The sequence below is a fragment of the Condylura cristata genome, unplaced genomic scaffold, assembly GCF_000260355.1.
Source record: "Condylura cristata isolate star-nosed mole 26May11 unplaced genomic scaffold, ConCri1.0 scaffold00001, whole genome shotgun sequence".
Lineage (NCBI taxonomy): Eukaryota > Metazoa > Chordata > Mammalia > Eulipotyphla > Talpidae > Condylura > Condylura cristata.
The window spans coordinates 29,395,570-29,416,747 of NW_004567102.1; the positions used below are offsets into that span (position 1 = coordinate 29,395,570).

Below are 21,178 nucleotides of genomic sequence, written 5' to 3' on the forward strand. Positions count from 1 at the left end.
AAGTTTAACACTAGAGGTATAGACCATGTTCTGGGTTGTCACAGAGGAGAGGTTGGAAGGTGTTGTTGTGGGGGTGGGGTTTAAGGTTCTGACAAGCTTAAACACAACTATTTTTTGGCAAGTTAGAAAAACCACTAGAGAGCTTTTGAGCACTCTTTCCAAATGAAGTTTATTTCTACAATGTTGATAAACTTCTGAGTTATTGTCAAAGTTTCTACCTTAAATTTCTACCTGTTCAAAATTAAAAATATAATAAGAAAAATTAGGAAATTCACTCCAGATGAAAGCACTGAGGTTAAAAATTAAAATTATGGACTTTCATCTCAGTTTCACTAGTATTTTAGTTTTTCTAATGTAAGAATGTTTTAAAACATTTAAAAGTACTTTTTTAAAAAAAGATTTATTTATTTGTGCATACAGAACTGGAGTACAGGCCAGAGATGGAGGGGTGGTGAAAGACTTCACCAGAGACAGAGTGGGGAGCAGAACAGGCAGATCAACGAAGTACACTGCTGAGAGGAGCAGTGGGTGGGTCAGGAGAGGCCTGCCACACCATGTGGTCACCTCCCGGGCAGGCGGGAATCGAACTCATGTGGAAGTGGTTTCAGCTTCTTAGTGCAGTGCTTTAACCTACTCTGCCACTAGGGAGGGCCTAAAAATACTTTTAATGAAGTTTTTTTTAATTATAGAAAAATATAATGGCTTCAAAACTAGGCCATTAACCACTCTGAACAGATATTAGCCTACATCATAAAAAGAATGAACTTTTCTGCTTATTCATCCAATAATAATAATAGGTGACAAAAATATTTCTTTTCATGAAAATGTCTAAACAGTCAAAGATTACTGAAGATAGCGAGTGATGAATGAATTTTATACAAAACATAGAACATTATCCCAACTAAACAAAAATAACTGGATGGTTCTTTTTCAAACAGAAACTTTTTGGACACTTTAAAAGAATTTATGGAAATGCCTTCTATGTAAGAAGTCTCCCGAATCTGCTATTTATTAGAATATAAAAAGTATCATAGAATACAAATTAGTGGCTTGAGCTTTTGACCAAAAGCCTAAATTTCTACTTTGATAAAAAAGCATCTACAGTCTGTGATCTAGGAAGGAAGTTCCAGTTAGAATATACTTCTTGTCCAGGATTTCTCAGCCTATTAATGTTCACAGTAACTTAAGACAATAATGTTTAGGTTTCAACATGTGTGTTTATTAAATTTGGTCTAACTTAAACAACTGAAAATTATAGTTACATTAAAAAAAAGTTCCAATTTTGTATCAGCTCTTCTACCTTGAATAAGTCACAGCTTCTCTGAGCTTCACTTTCTTCATGAGTATGATGAGTGTTAATATATAAATGGACTTTCCTACTGGAAAGTATTATCAAAATAATAAAATGTAATTATTTATGTAATGATGACTGGTAAATAATAGAGTGATGTATAAATGTAATTGTTCACAGTGTGTTAAGTGTACTATTTTAATTTTGCACTAATGTAGCAGAGAGACTTCAATGTGCAATTATATATGTGACAGCTTACAATACTAAGATCATAAATGTTAAAAATCAGGCAAAGCAGGCTCCTAAAATAATAAATTATATATTCAATATTTAACATATAAGCATTAGTATGTAGTAATTTGATAGAGACCACATTTCAATCTAGCAGTCAACAATTTGGTATAATTCCCTGAAAGATTAAACCTGAATCTAAGTTTGTGGCAGTTATAGTTCTCTAGTTGGACAAGATACATTTATACAACATTTAGGCTCTTTTGTAAACTTTAGAAGACTCTGTCAACATAGAAGTTTGTTAAATTCTCCTCCATCTTCTAAGTAAGCAAACCAAAAATCAGAGACATTGAGTGTCTACCATGATGGAATCCTGTGGGAGGGAGTGCAGGTTTGGGCCAAAGGCTTCATGTTGCCTTACAGGCCAGTAAAACCTCCAGTGCCTTCCTAGTTTAGATTCAACCCACACCTGATTTTTAACCAATGTGCCCTTTCCTGACCTACTCTGAGAGCACACGTGTTTTGTGTTTGCAGTTGGATGTTAGTTACATATTACTGGAGCATTCATCTACTGTTATATAGTTAAACAGGGAGAAACACTGGGATATATAAGAGCAATATGACCAAAGATCATCAAAGAAGTTATAACTTCTCTGATGATAGTGTTTATTTTGTTAATCACACAAAATTACTATCTTCATTTTGTTTATATTAAAATTAATAGTATTTGGGAAAGAATATGCGTGCCTTATTTTGTAATTTTTTGGAAATACCTAGTAAGTTTGTATAGAAGCATAAACTCTAATAAAGACAAAATTTGGATCACAGAATATTATCCTCACTATGGCTATATAATTATAATTAGGAAGACATTGGCTGAAAATTGACTTGTGTACTTATAAATCCATTGTGTCTTAGGCAGAGTAACTCCAACCATAATTTGTCACTTTGAATAACAGTGAGAAGAGTTTAAATAGGATGGGATTCCCTGGAAATGTTACCCTCCTTTATTGTTAAAACAGTGTCAGGGTGTTCTCTGTTCCATTCTATTGAGTCATGAGCTTTTTAGTAAAACACCAATGGAAGGGGAAAAGGAGGAAAATTGAGTTAGCGAAAGGAATCCATGAGTTCTTTCTCTTAAAGATTTCTATCAACTTTTTGGCTCAGCTACACTCAAATCCTTTTTATTTTAAGGCAAAAAAGAATTGTTTTGTAATTAATATGGTCACATTCACTCTGACTAAACAGAGTTCAGTATTTCAAGTTGCCCTAGAATAAACATTAAACCTGCCAAAAATAGTAGAATCAAGATGTACTGTTCCTCAATTACCCCCTGAAGAACCCCAAAGCTTGACTTCACTAATTTTCACAAGTAATCTGACCTGCAGACACTAACTGGTTCATCTCAGCAGAGATCTGGAGATTTAGTACTACATGCAATTGCTTAGTTCAGGTTCAGTTTGAAGTCTCCTGGGCAAAGCACAGTTGTTTATTCCAGGAGCTTTTTTTTTTTTTTTTCTTTACTCTTCTAAAATCTTCCTTAAATTCATTATAAGGAAAAATAATTTCACATCTTTTTTTTTTTTTTAATCATGGGTATACGGTACTATGAAATTCTTGATCACTTATTTTCTGCCAAAGTTTAGATCCTATTCAGATAATCAAGAAAAATGGCTAAACAGCCTTCCTGGGAAATAGGGATCTGTGACCTTTCTCCCCACTGAGTGTTACTACACAGCTACTTTGGGTTGAGGATGGAAAGACTGAAAGTATGCTGACCTTTGGTCTCTACTTACATTCCTATTTCTCAGTGGAAAATTATTTCTGATGCTTCATGTCACACAGCATAGGCCAGTTCTTATGTTACATAATATATCTGATTTATATATTTAGAGTCAGGATCTCATCTTTGTTCTCAGATTCTTATTATTTGAATAATAGATTTACAACCTTGACTTTTTCAATTATACATGAGAACACACCAGAACACCTTTTTCTCATGCATGTGATTGACCACAGTATCATACTATTTTTTAAGGATAATTTTTTAAAAAACTACTTGTATTTATAAAAGTAAATTCATATTAGCTAAAATTGTTGATGATATCCTATGTTTACTTAGAAGGAAGCATATAGGAAATAACACAATGCCCATCTTGGTGTTTTATATACAAGAATAAGATATTGGCACAAATAATTAAAATATATAACAGAATGAATATTGGTTTCAATCAGGGGAATATCTTTTTATGTGAGAAATTAATTTTTCCCAAGCAGTTTTTCTTTATGTTATTATAATGTATGCTATGGCCTTTAGCATTTATATATATATATGCTGGAAGCATCTTAGGTTGTTATTTCTTCAAAGAATATTGATTGTTAATGTATTCCAATAGTTTGACGTTTGAAGTGCTGAATTTTCTTTACTGGGAAAAAAAACAAAGTGAAAGTACTTTTAGGACATTACCATCATTCCTTAGCTTCATTAAAAACAGATGCCTTTACCTCTAGTAGAAAAGTTTATGGAGGATGATAACTATTATGATGGCTTTGATTTTATTTTTGTTATATGACCTTATTCTCTGATAGTTGGGGTTTTTTTTTGTTGTTGTTTTTTGTTTTTATTTTTTTCCCAGCCTGGCACAATGACCTTCACCAATTAAAAAAAATTTTCCCCAAGATTGCTTCATCTTAGAACTGAAGTTCTCTTAGCACTTATTTCCACCTGGAAATGAATCATCCGGTGATCCACATGAACCCTACCAACTAAGTCAACCTAGGGCCAGCCTCTACTGGCTCTGCCAGACCCAGGCATTTTCCAAAGCATGAGCTATTGGCATTCCTACTTGATTAATGAGGACAATATTTCAATTTGGTATCATTTTAAAGTCAGCAATAAAAACGAAAGGCCTTCATTTTATCCTATCCTTAATGAAATGGGGTATAAATATAAATAGTGATGAAAGTTAAAACCCACTTCTTTTTAGAAAGTGGATTTTTTTTGTGTGTTTAATTTTCTCCCTCTTCCTGATGGCAAAGAATTTCATTTATTAAATTTATTTTTCATTTACTTTTCTGATGGTCAGTAATTTCAGTTATTGAATTACGAAATTTCATTTATTTTTCTTTTATGATGTGAATTTCTTCATTATTCTTTATAACAAAATTTAAAAATCACTTGATATATCAAAATAATCTACTGCCATCATGTCTCAACAAACATATCAACCAAAGGGCAAAATGAGTTTAAGAAAATGGGAGATATTTAGGTCACATACCATACCAATTCTATTATCAATGGTATTGGTGATTATAATTTTTATTTACCATGTGATTACCTTTTATTTATAAAATTTATACTTTGTTTTCAAAATATCACTATCATTGATGACCTTACTAAGTAAAAGTTGGACTCCTACTGGAGTAAATGTTTTATACATATAGAATGAATTAATTACATCTAATATGTTTGTCTTTTTGTAATATGTGTTCTAAATTCTGTCTATTCAGTCTGTTCTTCATGTATACACCAAACATATGTTTAGCACCTTTTTCCAAATGCTATGTGCTAGAATTACATATTCAATCCCAATTTCCTCTTCTGTGAAATGGGAATTCTAGTATATTCATCACCTGGGATCCTAAAGAAAGGAGAGACAACTTTTATAAAGCATCAGTAACAAAAAGCACATATAAGTTATAGTTTAAAATCTCAGTAAGCAAATTACAGCCCATGAATTAAGTCAGACTTTTTGCAAATAAGCTTTTACTGAAACAGGCCATGATTATATGCTATATATTTTCTTTGACTATCATAATTACAGTAGAGCTGAATGGTTGTGATGGAGACTATCACTCACAAAGACAATAGTGTTTACAACATGGCCCTTATAAAAAAAGCTTGCCAATTAGTATTTCCCAAATTATGAAAATGTTAATAGGTGTTATAAGTGCAAGTGTCTGCTATATTGAGAAATTCCTCCTCATGAATTCTTATTTAAAGATATTTAAGGTAAGGCAGGGATTCTATTTTCAACAGTAACCAAGTAATGCTTATGAAGAAGTCATTAAAAGTAAATTTGGGAGACTTTTCTAAGAAATGTCAGTCCAGTGATAAAATTCAAGCTTTTGTGGCATCTGAGCAGAGAAGAAATTTTTCAGAGAAAAGAAAAAGTCACTTAATCTGAATTGGCACTAAGTAACCCTGAGCAGAACTAGAAAGAAGAATTTTCTAAAATGCAAATTCCAATTCCTGGGCAAAAATTTCTGAGAACAAGATTTAACACTAAGTAGGTAATATCTCAATACCAGACCGTGAAGAAATGACTCACATAATAAAATGCAGAACAGTGGGGCGACCAGGAGGATTGCATTAAGAAGAAAAGGAATTGAATCAAATTGTGACAAAGTGGAGAACAGCTTAAATTCAGTGAGCAGGGCTTTCTCAAGGATGTGATTGCAAGGAAAGGGGCAGAAGAGTAAACAAAGAAGAGGAATAAGTGGGACATACTTCTAAATGTGCAATCTTGCCATGTGATGGCACATATTCCCAGCCAATGCAGCACCAGCTTCTTTGTTAATCTTACAAAACTAAAAATCAACCCAAATGTTGATAGTTATGAAGACACTTCGAAGAGCAGTGACAAGAAAGTTCAAAGCTACTTTTTCATTTTTCTACATTGGCACATAGGTTGTTTCTTGCTCTCTGTGTAGCAAGAAGTAATTGGGCCTCACTGGTAGAGAACGTTGGGTGAGAAGTTTCCATGAAACTAAATCAAGACAGCTGCTTGTCCTACCCCAGAAAGGAGTGAGAGGACATTTCTAAGAAGATGCTGGATGACAACAAGCTTTCTTTCCAACCACTTTGGGAGCCTTATGGATTTGGAGAAAGCCTCAGCGCAGGGATCCTTCCTGGGAACCATCGAGTGCATGCTCCATCTTTATCTGCAGCTCTCCCCCGAGTTGTTGGGAAACAAGTCCCTTGTGAGCATCTTCACTCCAGCCACTTATGTACTCACAACCAGTGACAGAAAGGCCTTGGCAATTTTCTTCATACTTCGGTTTCTTCTCTAACTCTTGTCGGACCTATCAAAACCAGGTTTGTAAATTTTCAGTTACATAAAACCTAATTCAGCCTGAAAGAAGTAAGTTTGTCTCTTCAGATGCTATGTACCAGCCTTGTGGAATCTGTGTGGAAAACCTGTGAAGTTTTATTTCTAATGAGGAAAGAATTTTTCTGGTAATAGAATTCACTGAACCACACCCTACTTTATAAGTAATACTTAATCATGGAGTCAATTTATTTATCCTGTTATTTAAAAATTTGACATCTACCAAAGACCTGCTTTCAAGTTTTAAAGGGACCATATAGTTCTCTTTGAATATTTTTTTAAAACTCTTAAAATTTAGGCTCTCCCTGGTGGCGCAGCAGGTTAAAGCACTGCACTGAGAAGCTAAAGCCACTTCCGCATGAGTTCGATTCCCGCCTGCCCCCGAGGTGCCCATATGACGTGGCAGACCTCTCCTAGCCGGCCCCCTGCTCCCCTCAGCAGTGTACTTCATAGATCTGCCTGTTCTGCTCCCCACTCTGTCTCTGGTGAAGCCTCTCACCGCCCCTGAGCCTGTACTCCAGTTCTGTATGTACAAATAAAATAAATCTTTAAAAAAAAAACTCTTAAAATTTAAAAAAAAATTATGTTAAATAAAAACAGAGATTTTATTTCTCAAAGAAGACACACAGTTGCAATACATCTAAGCTTACCCTGAGACCCTCTTTTGGAAATAACAACTCTATATACATTTGTAGATTTAAATATTCAATTCCTTGCAAATCCTTGGTGTCTGTCCTTTGGCCAAGGTACATAAGTAACCTAGTATGTTTTTCTGATTGTTTATATCAGTAGATTTAGTTGAAGTGATGCTATGTGACTTTTGAGGCCTGGTCATAAAAGCAGATGTAGCACCTACCTGACTGGGACATTCATTTTAAAAGTCAGCTACCTTGTAAGAAGTCAAAACGACCTGAGGAAGCTGTGCTGTGAAGAAGACCAAGTAAGTGTCTTCAAAACACCACTGGAGGAGACAGAGTCATGTAAGTAGTTCCCTGAGAGCAGGGAATGAGTGATACGGCAATCTTAATTTCACTACGTCCTCAGTTAACTTGTAATTTATTTTTTTGTCTTTATAAATTCCCTGGACCTCACTGCTGTCCTCACTGTCTCAATGCCTAGTCCTCCGTAAGCCTTGTCTGTTGGGGTTTCTGCTCTGCCACCCCTTTCTCAGGAACAAACTTCCCATAGGTGCCACCCTAAGTTCTGCAGTCTTCAAACATTTCACTCTGCACTCTGAAGGGAACTCTGATTAGATCATTCTCACTGTGCTCCACAACTGTTTTCTGTACAAGCTGCCATTCTCTGGTTGCAACATGATTTACATCCCTAGCAAAAAATCAATGCAATTAAACAAATTTCTCTAACATCCCATGCATTTTCCAGAGTATTTAAGTGATGTATTTGTGTTATGAATTTAAGTTATGAATCATGGAATTTTAAACAATGTTATATACTTATGATAGTATTTCCAGACTTTAGGAGGCAATATTCTCTTCAGGCTTACTGATTGTGACTTGGACACTGTCCAGTGTGTTTTCTAAAATTGTTTCAACTTTTGAAAGCTTAAATTTCATCTAACTTTAATAACCTCTACATTTTCTAGCAGTTTTAAAAATATTTCCTATAGAATCACTTATGATAGCCATATTAAGAACTGATAGCCATCAAGTTGGGTGGGGTAAAGAAAGAAGAGGTTGTAGTGGCTTATTTTTAAGACAGATACAATCATTCCCCAAAAGACATAATAAAATTTCTGAACACCTTCATGTAGCATTTCTGGAATATGACCCTAGAAATAATTGTAGTCTGTTGAAATTATGGGAGGTTTTCTACTAATTCTTACACTCATTATGATTTAAACCTATGTAAGTGTTCCTTTACTTTATTATGGATTATATAGTAATATAATCTGAGATATAAAGATTTCCATAAAACTAAAAAGTCAAATTTCAGTGCTATTTCTTCTTTTAAGAAGTGGTTTCTGCTTCTTATAAATATTGGTTATTGTGGCCCTCCCTGGTGGCGCAGCGGGTTAAAGCACAGCACTGAGAATCTGAGGCCGCTTCCGCATGAGTTCGATTCCCGCCTGCCGCCTGCCCCGGAGGAGACCACATGGCGAGCCAGACCTCTCCTGACCCGCCCGCTGCTTCCCTCAGCAGTGTGCTTCGTAGATCTGCCTGTTCTGCTCCCCACTCTGTCTCTGGTGAAGCCTCTCACCGCCCCTGAGCCTCTGGCCTGTACCCCAGTTCTGTATGAATAAATAAATAAATCTTTAAAAAAAAATATTGGTTATTGTGTCATACTACAACACTTTACATAAAGTTTTCAAAAACGAATTCATGTTTGCAAATAATAAATACCTAAAAAATATTGAAAGTGTTTGCATTCAGTAAAATATTATAAATTTTAGAAAAATCACCATGTGATGAATTTTAAAGTTGTAAGCTATAATCAGATAATTAATTACGAGAGATCTAAAAACATTGCAAAGACTGTAATTTGTACCCAAGAGCTAATGTATGTTCACAAAGTGAAAAATTATTTACCAAATACCAACTCTACATATTTTTGATTACAACAAATAAATTTTCATTTGATTTCATTTCATTTTTAAGCCAAGAAATATCTTTTAAAGTATTTCATTGTTTACCTCGTAATTTTGTTGTCCTCATTCTTTTCTTACTAGAAAAAGTTGTGTCTAACGTTTCCATTGCTTAGGTTTTCAGGCTATAAATGAAGTTATTTTTTATAATACAGGGATTTTACAGATTGACTGTGATGAAAATGAAATTCAAATGCTTCCAAGTTTGATGCAATTCAACCAGACAGAAAATGAACAATCTCTTTTTATGAATTAATGTCCTTTGTAACTGGCAGACCCATAACTTCATTGAATTGAGTTAGTTCTCCACAGGTAATGATGAGTCTTAGTGAGCCTCAGTGAAATTTTCCATCTCTAGACAACTGCTTAGAGAGCAGTATGTACTTAACACCTACTCTCCAAACTAAGCTTCTCATCCTAAGTATCCTACAGGTAAACTAGAGTGTTAAGGACAGAATGTCCTGTACCCAAAACTTTGTTCCTTCTTGCCTTCCAGCTGACCATGTCAATCCCAGCATGTACACATATTTTGCCAGATTCTGAGTTAAGGAATCTTGGTTTCTTGGCAATTTCTGAGTCAATTAGTCATTCTATTCTCAGCAGAATAGAAGCAGCGTAGACTTTGGAATTGAGGAAGCATGAATTTCAATCCAGATCCTGACACTTAACTTGCATATTACACAATCTTCTTTTAGCTTTGATAACATCATCTATAAAAAATGAATGAATAAAGTATTAAAGTATTTTACAGGGTTGTCATGAATATAGTGTTTAGCACCATGCGTGGCTCACAATAAGGTCTGATAAATCAAGTAGCAGGAGGGAGTAATAGGAGGAGGAGGAGGAGTAAGAGTACTAATAGTGGTGGTAGCAATAGTAGTGATAGTGATAGTGGCGGGTTAGTAGCTAGTAATTATATTGGAAATTAAGGTTGAAAGGAGGTAAAGCATAGTTGTCTATTTTCTGTGTTGGGGCACAGGATGTGTCCCTAAGGTGAGGCTACATTAAAGGGAGTAATTCAAAAAACTTTCAGAGTTATCACAGTCGGTGTCTCAGGAAAATAAGATTAAATATGGATTGATGTCAGAGATTTGAGAAGAAATTTTTGGTTATAAAAAAGAGTAATTGTTAGAAATGTATCAGATGATCAGGTTGTACAACATACTCTAAGTGCACAGATTACCAGAAAACTCATTCAAATTGTGTACATCAGCAATAGATTTTGGCAGATTTGATCTTCCAGGACTCATGCCCATCCTAATAACATTTTAAAATATCTTAGGTAGATGAAAAAGGGACACAGTAGACTTTCAATAAGCAGTAATGAATATGCAAAGAACACCTCAGGTGAGACAAATTGAGGACATTTTGAGTGCAAATACAGCCTTGATTTACTTTGAGAACCCTAAATTTATAACGAGGTAAAACATCAACTTCCATCCCTTAAAAAAAATCCATCAGGCTACCACAGACGAGATGGGCCATATTAAATTGACCAGAAGCAGAAAGTGTTGGCAAGGGTGTGGAGAAAATAGATCGTTTGTACGCTATTAGTGGGAATTTAATCTGATTCAGCTAGTAAGGAAAATATTACGGCGGTTTCTCGAAATATTAAAAATAGATACAGCATATTGTAGAGTAAATAAGATTGCGCAGATTTTTGTGCGATTGGCCTCTGTGGCTATCACCTGCGGCCTTGAGTGCAGGAGGCACTTAGGGGTGTGGGCTCAGGTGCGCATGCGTGATGGTAGACACTGACGTGTGGTTTGGGCATGTGGGGGTGGGCACACCTGAGCCTGGAGGCTGAGCATTTAAGGGCCAAAGACAAGGCGGCAGCGTGCAGTAGAGAGTGGTAGAGAGACGCCAGAGCCCAGAAAGAGTGAGAGTTCTCATCGGCTGGGAAGCCTGTCAGCCTCCCAGCGCCCCTGCTCCTCCACTGCCAGCCCTCACCTAGTTAACTCACTACAAATGGTGTAGAAGGATTTTTAAAAGACTGAAAATCCACTTAGTTCTCCTGGACCCTCCTTTGCCTACTCTGCTCTGAGGCCTGCCTGAACTACACATGATTCAACAATTCCACTCCCAGGTACCCACCTGCAGAGCATAAAATTTGAAGGGATATATACCTTTGTGTGTGTTGTGTGTCTGTGTGTATAAATGAATTAAATTAAACAACATTTTTAAGACAAAAGATAAGAAGTGAGTCATCAGACAAATGCCAGGTCTAGCTGTTCTGTCTTTGGCTCATTCATGAGTATAGAAAGTTTAAAAACTCAACTGAGTGTGACTGAGTTTAAGGCACTTGTAGACACAGACTTATATAAGTGATAGCAAATCTTTTCTAGGAGTTGGATTGGAAAATTCATAAGGACAGTATTACTGGTTTATTTAATATATTTCAAATATTGATAAGTATCCCTCTATAGATAGATTTTACTTACTCCTTTTGCTTTTCACTGTTTTGTAGTCAATTGAGATGATCTCTATGCATTTTAATATTGGTGTATAATATTAGATTATACAATTTCAGGCTGTTTTATGTCTTATTACCATTCTCTTTATTCCAATATAGAAACAGGAAACAGGACATAGTTTTGTAAAATTTGTAATCTTTACTCTTTTACCCTGCCCAACTTAGGTTTTTAAACTTTCTCTACCTTGACAGTTTCACTATTTCAATCCAAATAAATATCCATGCCTTCATACACACAGACTTCTCTACATTTTCTTGTCTTTATGCCCATCTCTGTCTGTTCCTGGTATCCTCATCCTGCATGTTTTCTTTGTCATAGTGTTGAAATTTAGCTATGGCTTCACTTCCATTTTACATATAAACCCACTTCAACCTAATTTTGAATACACTGTTTCTCTCATCTACTCATACTGAGGTCACCAGAGATTATCCATTCATTTATTCATTCCATACATTGAATGAATGAATTCCACACTTGCATCATGCTATTTATATACTACAGACACTATGAATATGAAATTGAATAGATACTATCTTTAATCTCTGAATTTATAGTATAGTAATTATAATTACTTCCTCTTATGCACTTTTTTGGACTTCTTATCCCTCCTCCATATCTCACTTCTGTCCTTGACCTTTAAAACTATTTCATTCAGTAGACATAGGTTGAGAGTCTATTATTATTATAAACAAGATTAAAAAATGGACACATGCCATCCTCACAGTTAATGTTCTACTCCTTACGTACTTGTTCTTATTCCAAGCTGACTTCCTACTTACTGTTCCTTACCAACTGTGTTTTTCTGAGCAGATTACTCAGAACATAACTGAGGTTGTCTGATACTTTTTTTATGACTCCTGAAGAAGATATTTCATATACTTGCCAAGGACATGAAGGTTTGTGTTGACAAGTAAACAAATATGCAACAAATTAAAAAGCAAGTGGGAGGGGTTGTCATTATATATATATGTTAGTCTCAGGACACAAACAACCCCAAAGTCAAGCAGTTTGTGTTACAAATAATGTCTCTAGTCTCAACATGCTACCAATTTGGATGCAGTAGAATAGAGAAAGAAGAATTTTAAAATATTGTGGATTCATAAAATAATTTAAATTGGACAGATTAAGGAATGATTAATAATTGTCTTTTCCATTTCTAGATCATTAAATTTAAAATAGCACAGTGAAATTGTTCTTGACATTATGATTATAAATTCCATAAAGGCTGGTGCCAGGTTGCTACTCTGTACTTTTTGAAGACTTGCTAAACCCATATTAAACAAATGACTGCAACAAAATGTAGGAAGATAGTGAATAACAGTAAAAAAATATTTTTTTCTCTTGTAGGCTAATATAACTATAGAACAAACTAAACACAGTCTTACTCTATATACCAGAGGAGTTTTTATACAAGGGTTTTAGAGCATAATTTCCCTAATTTAAGTCCTCTACCCCTAACACAGCAAAATATCAATCTGAAGACCCAAGCTTTAGGTAGTCATTAGTTTATAACTTTCCTGTACAAATGAATCAGTAAATACTGGATTCAAGTGTGGTGGGGGTAGGGGGAAGACATCTAGATTAGAAAGGAAAGAGTAAAACTGTCACTATGGTCAATTGGCACTATATAGAAAATCTTAAAGAAACCATAAAAATATGTAGAATAAAACATGAGTAATAAGTTCTCTCTCAACGGTTTAGTGGTATCTTTGAATATTCATTTCCAGTAGAAAGAGAATATAAACAAATGAGAATATATTAAATTAAAAAACTTCTGCATTGGGTGCTCCTTGGTGGCACAGTGGGTTAAAGCACAGCACTAAGAAGCTAAAGCCACTTCAGCATGAGTTCAATTCCCACCCCAGAGGTGATCCACTTGGCATGGCAGACCTCTCCTGACCCACCTGCTGCTCCCCTCAGTGTACTTTGTCAGTCTTCCTGTTCTCTGTCTCTGGTGAATCCTCTCACTGTCCCTGCACCTCTGGCCTGTACCCCAGTTCTGTATGCATAAATAAATAAATCTTAAAAAAAAAAAGTCTGCATGGTGAAAGGAGCCATCTATAAAATAAAAGGCAACCTACTGAATACAAAAAGATATTTGCACGTCACAAGTTAGAAAAAAGGTTTACATACAAAAATGCATAAACAACTCATACAACTAGATATAAGGTAAATCTAATGAGGAACACTGAAATGGAAAAGCCATAGCAAAATCGTTTTACACCTATATTTTTATTTTTATGAAAAAGTAACATGATCATGATCAATAAAATTTTAATCTAAAAGTTGTCCCTCCAAGATAAGTGAGATTAGTTCTCTATCAATTATTTCCCATGAGCCTCTATTAAAAGAAGAGAATTTTCATCTATTGCAAGATCATTGACAGAGAAAAAAAGTGATAGAGAGGGAAGTATAACTTATGTTTCATTTATTTGGCTTTTATTATAAAATGCATGATTAATCTTGAAAAGAGGCATGTGTCATTAAATGTCATTTTTAACAACGATACAGATTCAATTGATTAAATGATATATTAACTTAAAAATGAATGTAGGAAATAATAATGAGAAACTGGTTACATTTTTTTCTATTCTGCATACCATTGATAAGGGAACATTTTGTTCTTGCTATGTGTTTAAAAATCCCTTTGGCAACTATTCTTTCATGGGCTTTCTACCAATATTCAAACACTTCATGATCTTCAACACTCTCCAAAAGAAACATTCCTATCCAGCCATTATGTTCTTCAAAAGGGGTTAGCCTGTCCACAGTGTCCTACTTGGCTCTGGAAACAATTAAAACAAGATAAAGATAATTTAGAATCATCTGATACGTTTATTAAATCCCAACTGCAGAATCCTCTGCTTTCTCTCTAGCTCATGTGGCTAGTCATTGCATTATTTCATTCTTTTGCCTCAAAACCTATCACTTCTCTTGATTTTTAGAACAAAGTCAGTCTCTTACCAGAGTCCACAGAGTTTGACCCAGCCAGCTCCTGTCTGCCTTTCCTACATTATCACTTACAGACTGTTTTACTAGACCCTAACTGTTTAGTCCTCTTCAAATGCCCACATTTGTTCTTGTTCTACCTGTTTGCACATGAGGTCAACTACTTAGAGCAGTTACCCTCATTTTTTTGTTGTTACAATGTGGAGGATATTATGGTGGGACTCTGAACCAGTGAATGATGTTCTGAAGAGATTCTACTCCCAGTCTTCATGTGGATAAAATCTCAGGTACCAGAGATTACAATTCCCAGCATGCCATGAATCTGACTTTTTGGATAGACGGCAGCTGCAAGCTACCAGCAGAGCTAAGTGACTTAAAACCCAACAGGAGCATGCTTTTGCTCTCTTCTTCACCTGAACTGCCAGAGGTAGAAGCTGCCTCTCTGTCCAAACCTTTGCTCTTCCCAAAGTGGGGAGAGCCCACAGAACCACCTCGGTAGCAGCAGACCCCCGCCTCACCCTGCCAGCCCCTGTGACTGCAGCTTGCATCATCCATGGGTAATGACCCTCTCCCAGTATCCTGGCAGTTCTCCTTCGATGTCTATCTTGTTGTTTAGAATAAATTGACTTTTTCCCTTTTATACACCGAAGCATTCCCCCCCCCTTTTTTTTTTTGCTGTTGTAGCATCAGGTGGCTGGACTAAAACTAGGTTCTGATCCTATGACAATTTTGGTAGTATTTGCACATGACTGACTGCTTTGCATATTTCAGTTTGTTGGAGCAAATTGAACTCCTCACAGATAACTTTTTTTTTACCACTTTGCCTAAAATAATGCATTTTCCAGTCAGTCTCTCTCTGTATTTCACAGCTCACTTTTATCTTTGTTGTAGCCCTGAAAATTTGACTATTTAATTATGTGCTGCCTTCCCTCAGAGAAAAGTAACTCCATGAAAAGAAGGACCTTTGTTTATATTGTTCACTTACCACCTAGTATACACTCGAAAACTAAAGTGGATGGGAAAAAAAAAGAAAAATCAAATTTCTCTGCCAATCCCAAACTGAAAATATTTTCAGAATGTCTGAGAAGTAATCATGAAGTTTTGTGTGTGTGGATTTTAATTAATGTTGGATTTTAATTAACTTTATGAAATATATCTTTCCTAAAATATCTACTATTATTTAAACATAGGGCCATTTAGTTGCCATAAGAATGTCACTGTGCCCAGACTTAAAAGTAAGGCTTAAAATCATGAAGTCAATGGTAATATCTGCTAGGAATACTAAGAAAAGCAAGCTAGGGTGCTTCAGGTTTAGCCCTTTGGTTTACTAATCCTTTTAAATAAGAACATAAATATTGCACATTGTGTTTATAATTCTCCCAGTTGCCAACAGCTGGCACTGATGGCGCAGAGGACAGGCCTACTGTTCCAGTGGGCCGCAGCTCCTTCCCTTGCCTCAGAACCTGCTGTCCCCTCACACGCCTGATTTCTGTCCAGTTACTTTCTGCTTGAATGTGTCTCTCCATGATGGCCTATGGGCTTTATTCTGGTCTTTGTTCTCCATGTCACTCTGGACATGTCTTTGGACCAACATGGTCTTTGAGTCTGCACCAGCAGGTTTGGCTGACAGGCCCAGCAAGAGTTCCCAGCTACTTAGGGAGAGAACAGCAGTCACAGTCAAACTCCTCACCAAGGTGATGAAATCAGAAAATTTAAAACTAAGCAATTATTGCTATTATTTACAAAGAGAGCCATTTAGCTCAATTCACCCTTTTGATCATTATGGACTAATAGAAAAGGTGAAATCTGAGCTGGGCTTAAGGGTACGATGAAATCAAGCATAAAAGGAGAATAATGCATGTCAGATGGAGGCAAATGAATCAGCCATGGCAAAGCACAACAACATAAAGTCAGCAGATAATCTGGGGACAACTGCCATTTTCAAGGCCACAAAAGTAGACTTGACAAATTCATGAGGCATTTTGAATGCCAGTTTTTTTTTTTTTTTAATTTTTTTTTTTTTTTTTTTTTTGCTTTTCCTGGATGATTTTCTGAAGACCACCTGCACCATAGTTACCAGCTTGCTTCACTAAAAACACTTGGGGCCCATCTAAACCTACTTACAAGAATCTGAGATTGACAGTATGAAACTTTTGGCTTTATGTCAGGTTCACCAGTTCATTCTTGTTTGATTATTTTGTTTGATCATGATTGTTGTACAATCATCTTTAACCTTTTTCTTAGCAGTCAACCATATATGTGTAAACTCAGTATATAATACTGATAAAAGTCCTATTTTTGTGATGGGTCTGTGTGTATGTGTATTAGTGTGTGCCTATAGGTATCTCCTAGAACACTAGAAGCTCTCCACTCTCTGAAGAAAACTATTGCTGTAACTAATGGGAGCATCACAGAGAAGTGATGCTAGCCAGTCATTGGGATGTGAAATAGATTTGGAAGGAAGGTATAAGATACATGAAAAATTGCAGGCTATTATAACATATTCATTTAACTTCTGGACATGTGAGGAAACTCAGAGATAATGTACTTTAACCCTTATTTTTGAATGGGAAAAGGAGACCTAAAGAATTAAAATGATCATAGTTTTACGATTAGGCATGGTGTATTGTCAATGCTCCTACTCTTCTCATCCCAGAGTGTAAATAATTAGATTTGATATTTACAAAGCATAAAGAATACAGAATGATATCTTCAAGCCTATTCTAACTTGTTCTTACTAAAAATTATATATAACTTCATATATTTTATACAATTTTAGCATAACTTTTCTTCTACTTATTCCTTACTACTTAAACGTCCTTTCTTCTCACAACTGTTTAGTATCTAAGAAAACAATAGATAATTATGTGTATTTTTTTTCATAGTACAATGATGCTATGTGACCCCTCCTTTATGGTTTAGAAGTCCAAGAATACTCTTTATTGATGGTCTTGACATAATGCTCTCACGTAGTTGCTGTCATATCTTGTAAGTTAATGACTCTTAACCACATATCTATGACTTTCTGGCATCCCAATGTCTTATTTTCCCCTGGTCTTTCAAGCATGCTCTAATGATTGATTTTTCTAATAAAGTAACTAATAATTCTACTTATGTAGCTAGCATTTCACTTATATTTTAGCTATACCAGAATATGTACTTAATAAAAACTTTATATTACAAGCCAAGATAGAAAAAAAAAAACACAGTTTACTATATTAAACTTTTTCAGGCACTTTAGTCATTGTATTATCAAGGGTTAGTAGGGGTTTCCACTGTTTATGCTAGATTTCATAACACTATGGCTTGAAACTACCAAATTAATAAAAAAAGCATTAATAAATAGATAATTAAGCCTTCGTTGCACTATATTGTCTAGTTTAATGATGAATGTCAAATTCTTGATGAATATTTAGTTGGCATCTCTTGTTCAGATGAGCATCTGATAGGCTTGGTCTAGTAACACTCTTGGTGTTTAAATGTTACAAGATGTGGAGAAAAAATGTTGATTTCACTGTGCAATCCATAAAATAGATTTTGATTTATGAGTACCCTAATATTTAAACAAAATTGTCCATGAAACTACACATGAATATTCTGGAAGATTTCACTAAAAGTTTCAAGTATGTATTATGTTAAAATACTGAAAAAATACTACACTGTTTACCTCATTATCTATCTGTCTACATAGTGTCAAAAGGCTAGAACTTTGAAATACTGAGCCAATGAAGTGAATTTTCCATCCAAATGTTTGGCATCATGGGACACAAGTTTGGTTGGCTTTTTCTTATTTTATATTTTTGTCAGTTTAATTGCATCAATTGAAAGGAGACTGAATTAGAAATAAGTTAAAGAGTAAGGACATTGAGTGGAAAACACATGAAAATTCTTGATTTTATTATTTCAGATAATTGGAGCAAAGCATGAATAAACAAAATTCCTGAATTCCATTAATTTTACATTCTTTTTTTATATTTTCTTTGCCAAACTGTTTTATTAGCCTAAATTATTATCAGAGTGAGCATATAATGGTAGTAAAATAATTTGAGTTGAATGTCACTTTTAAATTATTTTTGCATCAAATAAGTAAAAAATACAGAGAGAACTATAGAGGAAATGTGACAAAAATTGTCTAGCACTCAACCTTATCATTTCCAAGTATTTTCTTAAGTTAGATTGATTGGTTAGATTGACTGTTTAATTGGAATGACTTTATTTACCATACTTTGTAAGTTTCTGAGTACAGCTTCACATCTTAACAAATGTATATACCACAGCCACCACCAAAAATCTAATTACTGACCTCCATCATCCAGTGGACCCCACTACTCACTGCACCTGCCATTCACCCCATTTTCATCTTGTTACCTTCTTTCTGCTGTCATAAAACTCTGAAACACTATAAAACACATTGGTTACAGAGGGAAGGGAACATGAGTACACCGTAGAGGATAGAGAAGGTTATGTGACTAGCCCATGGGAGCTTTCTTGGTGGTGAATCATGTGCAAGGCCCAGGAACAGCAGTACTCATATAATTACATAGTTATGCAAAAGAGTGGTAAAGCAATAGAACTGATTTAAAAAATGTTTTTTTATTCATGTTTCTTTATTTCTATTATACAGTTTTGTCCTTCTGACATTTCATTTAGTATAATCCCCTCAGGGCCATCAATATTGTTACAAATTTCAAGATCTTATCTTTTTAATAGCTGAGTAATATTCCATCGAGGGTATGTGTGTGTGTGTTATATGTTATATATGTGCGTGTATATTCTCGTATATACATATATGTGTGTATTTGTATATATATGTATATGTATATTCTTATATGTAGGGGTGTGTGTATTTGTATATATGTATGTTTATACATCTTTATCCAGTCATCCCTCCATGGGCATTTACATTATTTCTGTATCGCAGCTATTATAAATAGTTGAATTATTGTTTTTATACTCTTTGGACAAATAATCAAAAGTGGAATAGCTGAATCACATGACAATTTCATTTTTAATTTTTGGAGCAAATTTCATGCAGATTTGCCTAGCAACTTCCCCAATTTACATTCCCACCAGCAGCATAAGAGGGGTCTTCCTTCTCTACATCCTCCCTTATAACTAGTGGGAGATGAAATCTACAGTGACTTTGACTTGCACTTTCCCAATGGCAAACAATGGAGATCTTTCCATGTGTTTATTGGCCATCTGTATAGAATCTTTCATAAAATGCCTATTTAAATCCTTTGCTTATTTTTCAATCAGATTGTTTTTGCTATTTCTTGTATAAGTTGCTCATATATTTTGGATATTAGCCCTTTTTATGATAGATGAAGTGCACATATCTTCCTGCATTCAGTAGACTGGATTCTAAGGATGGTTCCTTTGCTATGCAGAAGCTTTTTAGTTTGATACAGCCCCATTTGTTTATTTTGGTTCTGTTTCCCTGTTTTTTGAATCAAATCCCTAAAGATATCTTTAAAGCTGATGAAAATGAACATATTGTCTATGTTGTCATTTATGTAGTTTCTGGTTGCAAGACTTACATTTAAGTCTTTAATCCATTTTGAATTAGTTTTTGTATAGAGTGGTAGGTAGTGGGCTAGTTTAATTCTTTTGTATTAAAAGGAAATAGTGTTCAACACTGTTTATGGATAACTAATTTACAACAAAGGAGTCAAGAACATACAATGGAGTAAAGAAAGTAACAGATGTCATTCTTGTTTTAGACTGTTCAAACTAGTAAACATAAGTTGCAGAAGTTTCCTTCTGTTTAGCTACCTAATTCCATTCCATTGTCTGAATCTACAGAAGTCATTACCATCTAGTTTTCATATTTAATATAATTAATGTATACAATGAATTTTTAGTGAGTATTGCAATTAAAACCTTTACATTTTATAATAATGGATTTTTTTCTTTTATTACTTAAGGAAAATGCATTTAATGAGAGATCAATTATTCATTTTTTTAAATTTCAGAAATATAGGTATATGAAAAATTCATTGGTTTTAATACTTCCCCCATGATTAATAATTCATAGGCTCTTTTATTGGTGGGCTGCTTTTATACTTGACTTACTTTTTCTGATGGGTAAAAATTACAAAATAATTAAAAGAGCATATACTACTACTCATGTGTATATAACAAGGACCAATATAATTTTTTTGTACCTTCAACATTTACATCCTGGTTGGTCAAAGCGTTAATCTATTGAAGGAGGGAAGGCGCACAGAGGAGATTAAAAATGTTTCAATGAATGAATGAGGTGACCTCATGCTTCTGACATTTAAAATAGTATTACTCAGGATGAAAGTGGAAGAAGAAATACAAGGTACACATCACTTCCAGGTGTTCACTAGAAAAAGTTGGAGCAAGGAAAGAGGGATTGGTCAGAGAGCAAAGAGCTAGTATACACCAGCCCAATATGAATATCAGGAAATCATTACACTGAAACCTAGGCAACCTTAATTGGAATGCAGTGTAGTATGCTCAGACATGAGAATCTGGTTGAGTCTGCTCACTT

The 21,178-nt window shown here is 34.8% G+C and overlaps 1 protein-coding gene across 1 annotated transcript in view; it reads left to right on the plus strand.

The window, feature by feature from the left end:
* Window positions 1-16,250: 16,250 nt before the first annotated feature.
* The window catches only part of YOD1 (YOD1 deubiquitinase), a 120,582-nt gene continuing 115,654 nt past the window's right edge, over window positions 16,251-21,178 (plus strand). The window contains 1 exon segment of the mRNA XM_012730783.1: window positions 16,251-16,481. Within this exon segment, the coding sequence (XP_012586237.1) occupies window positions 16,251-16,481 (231 nt within the window).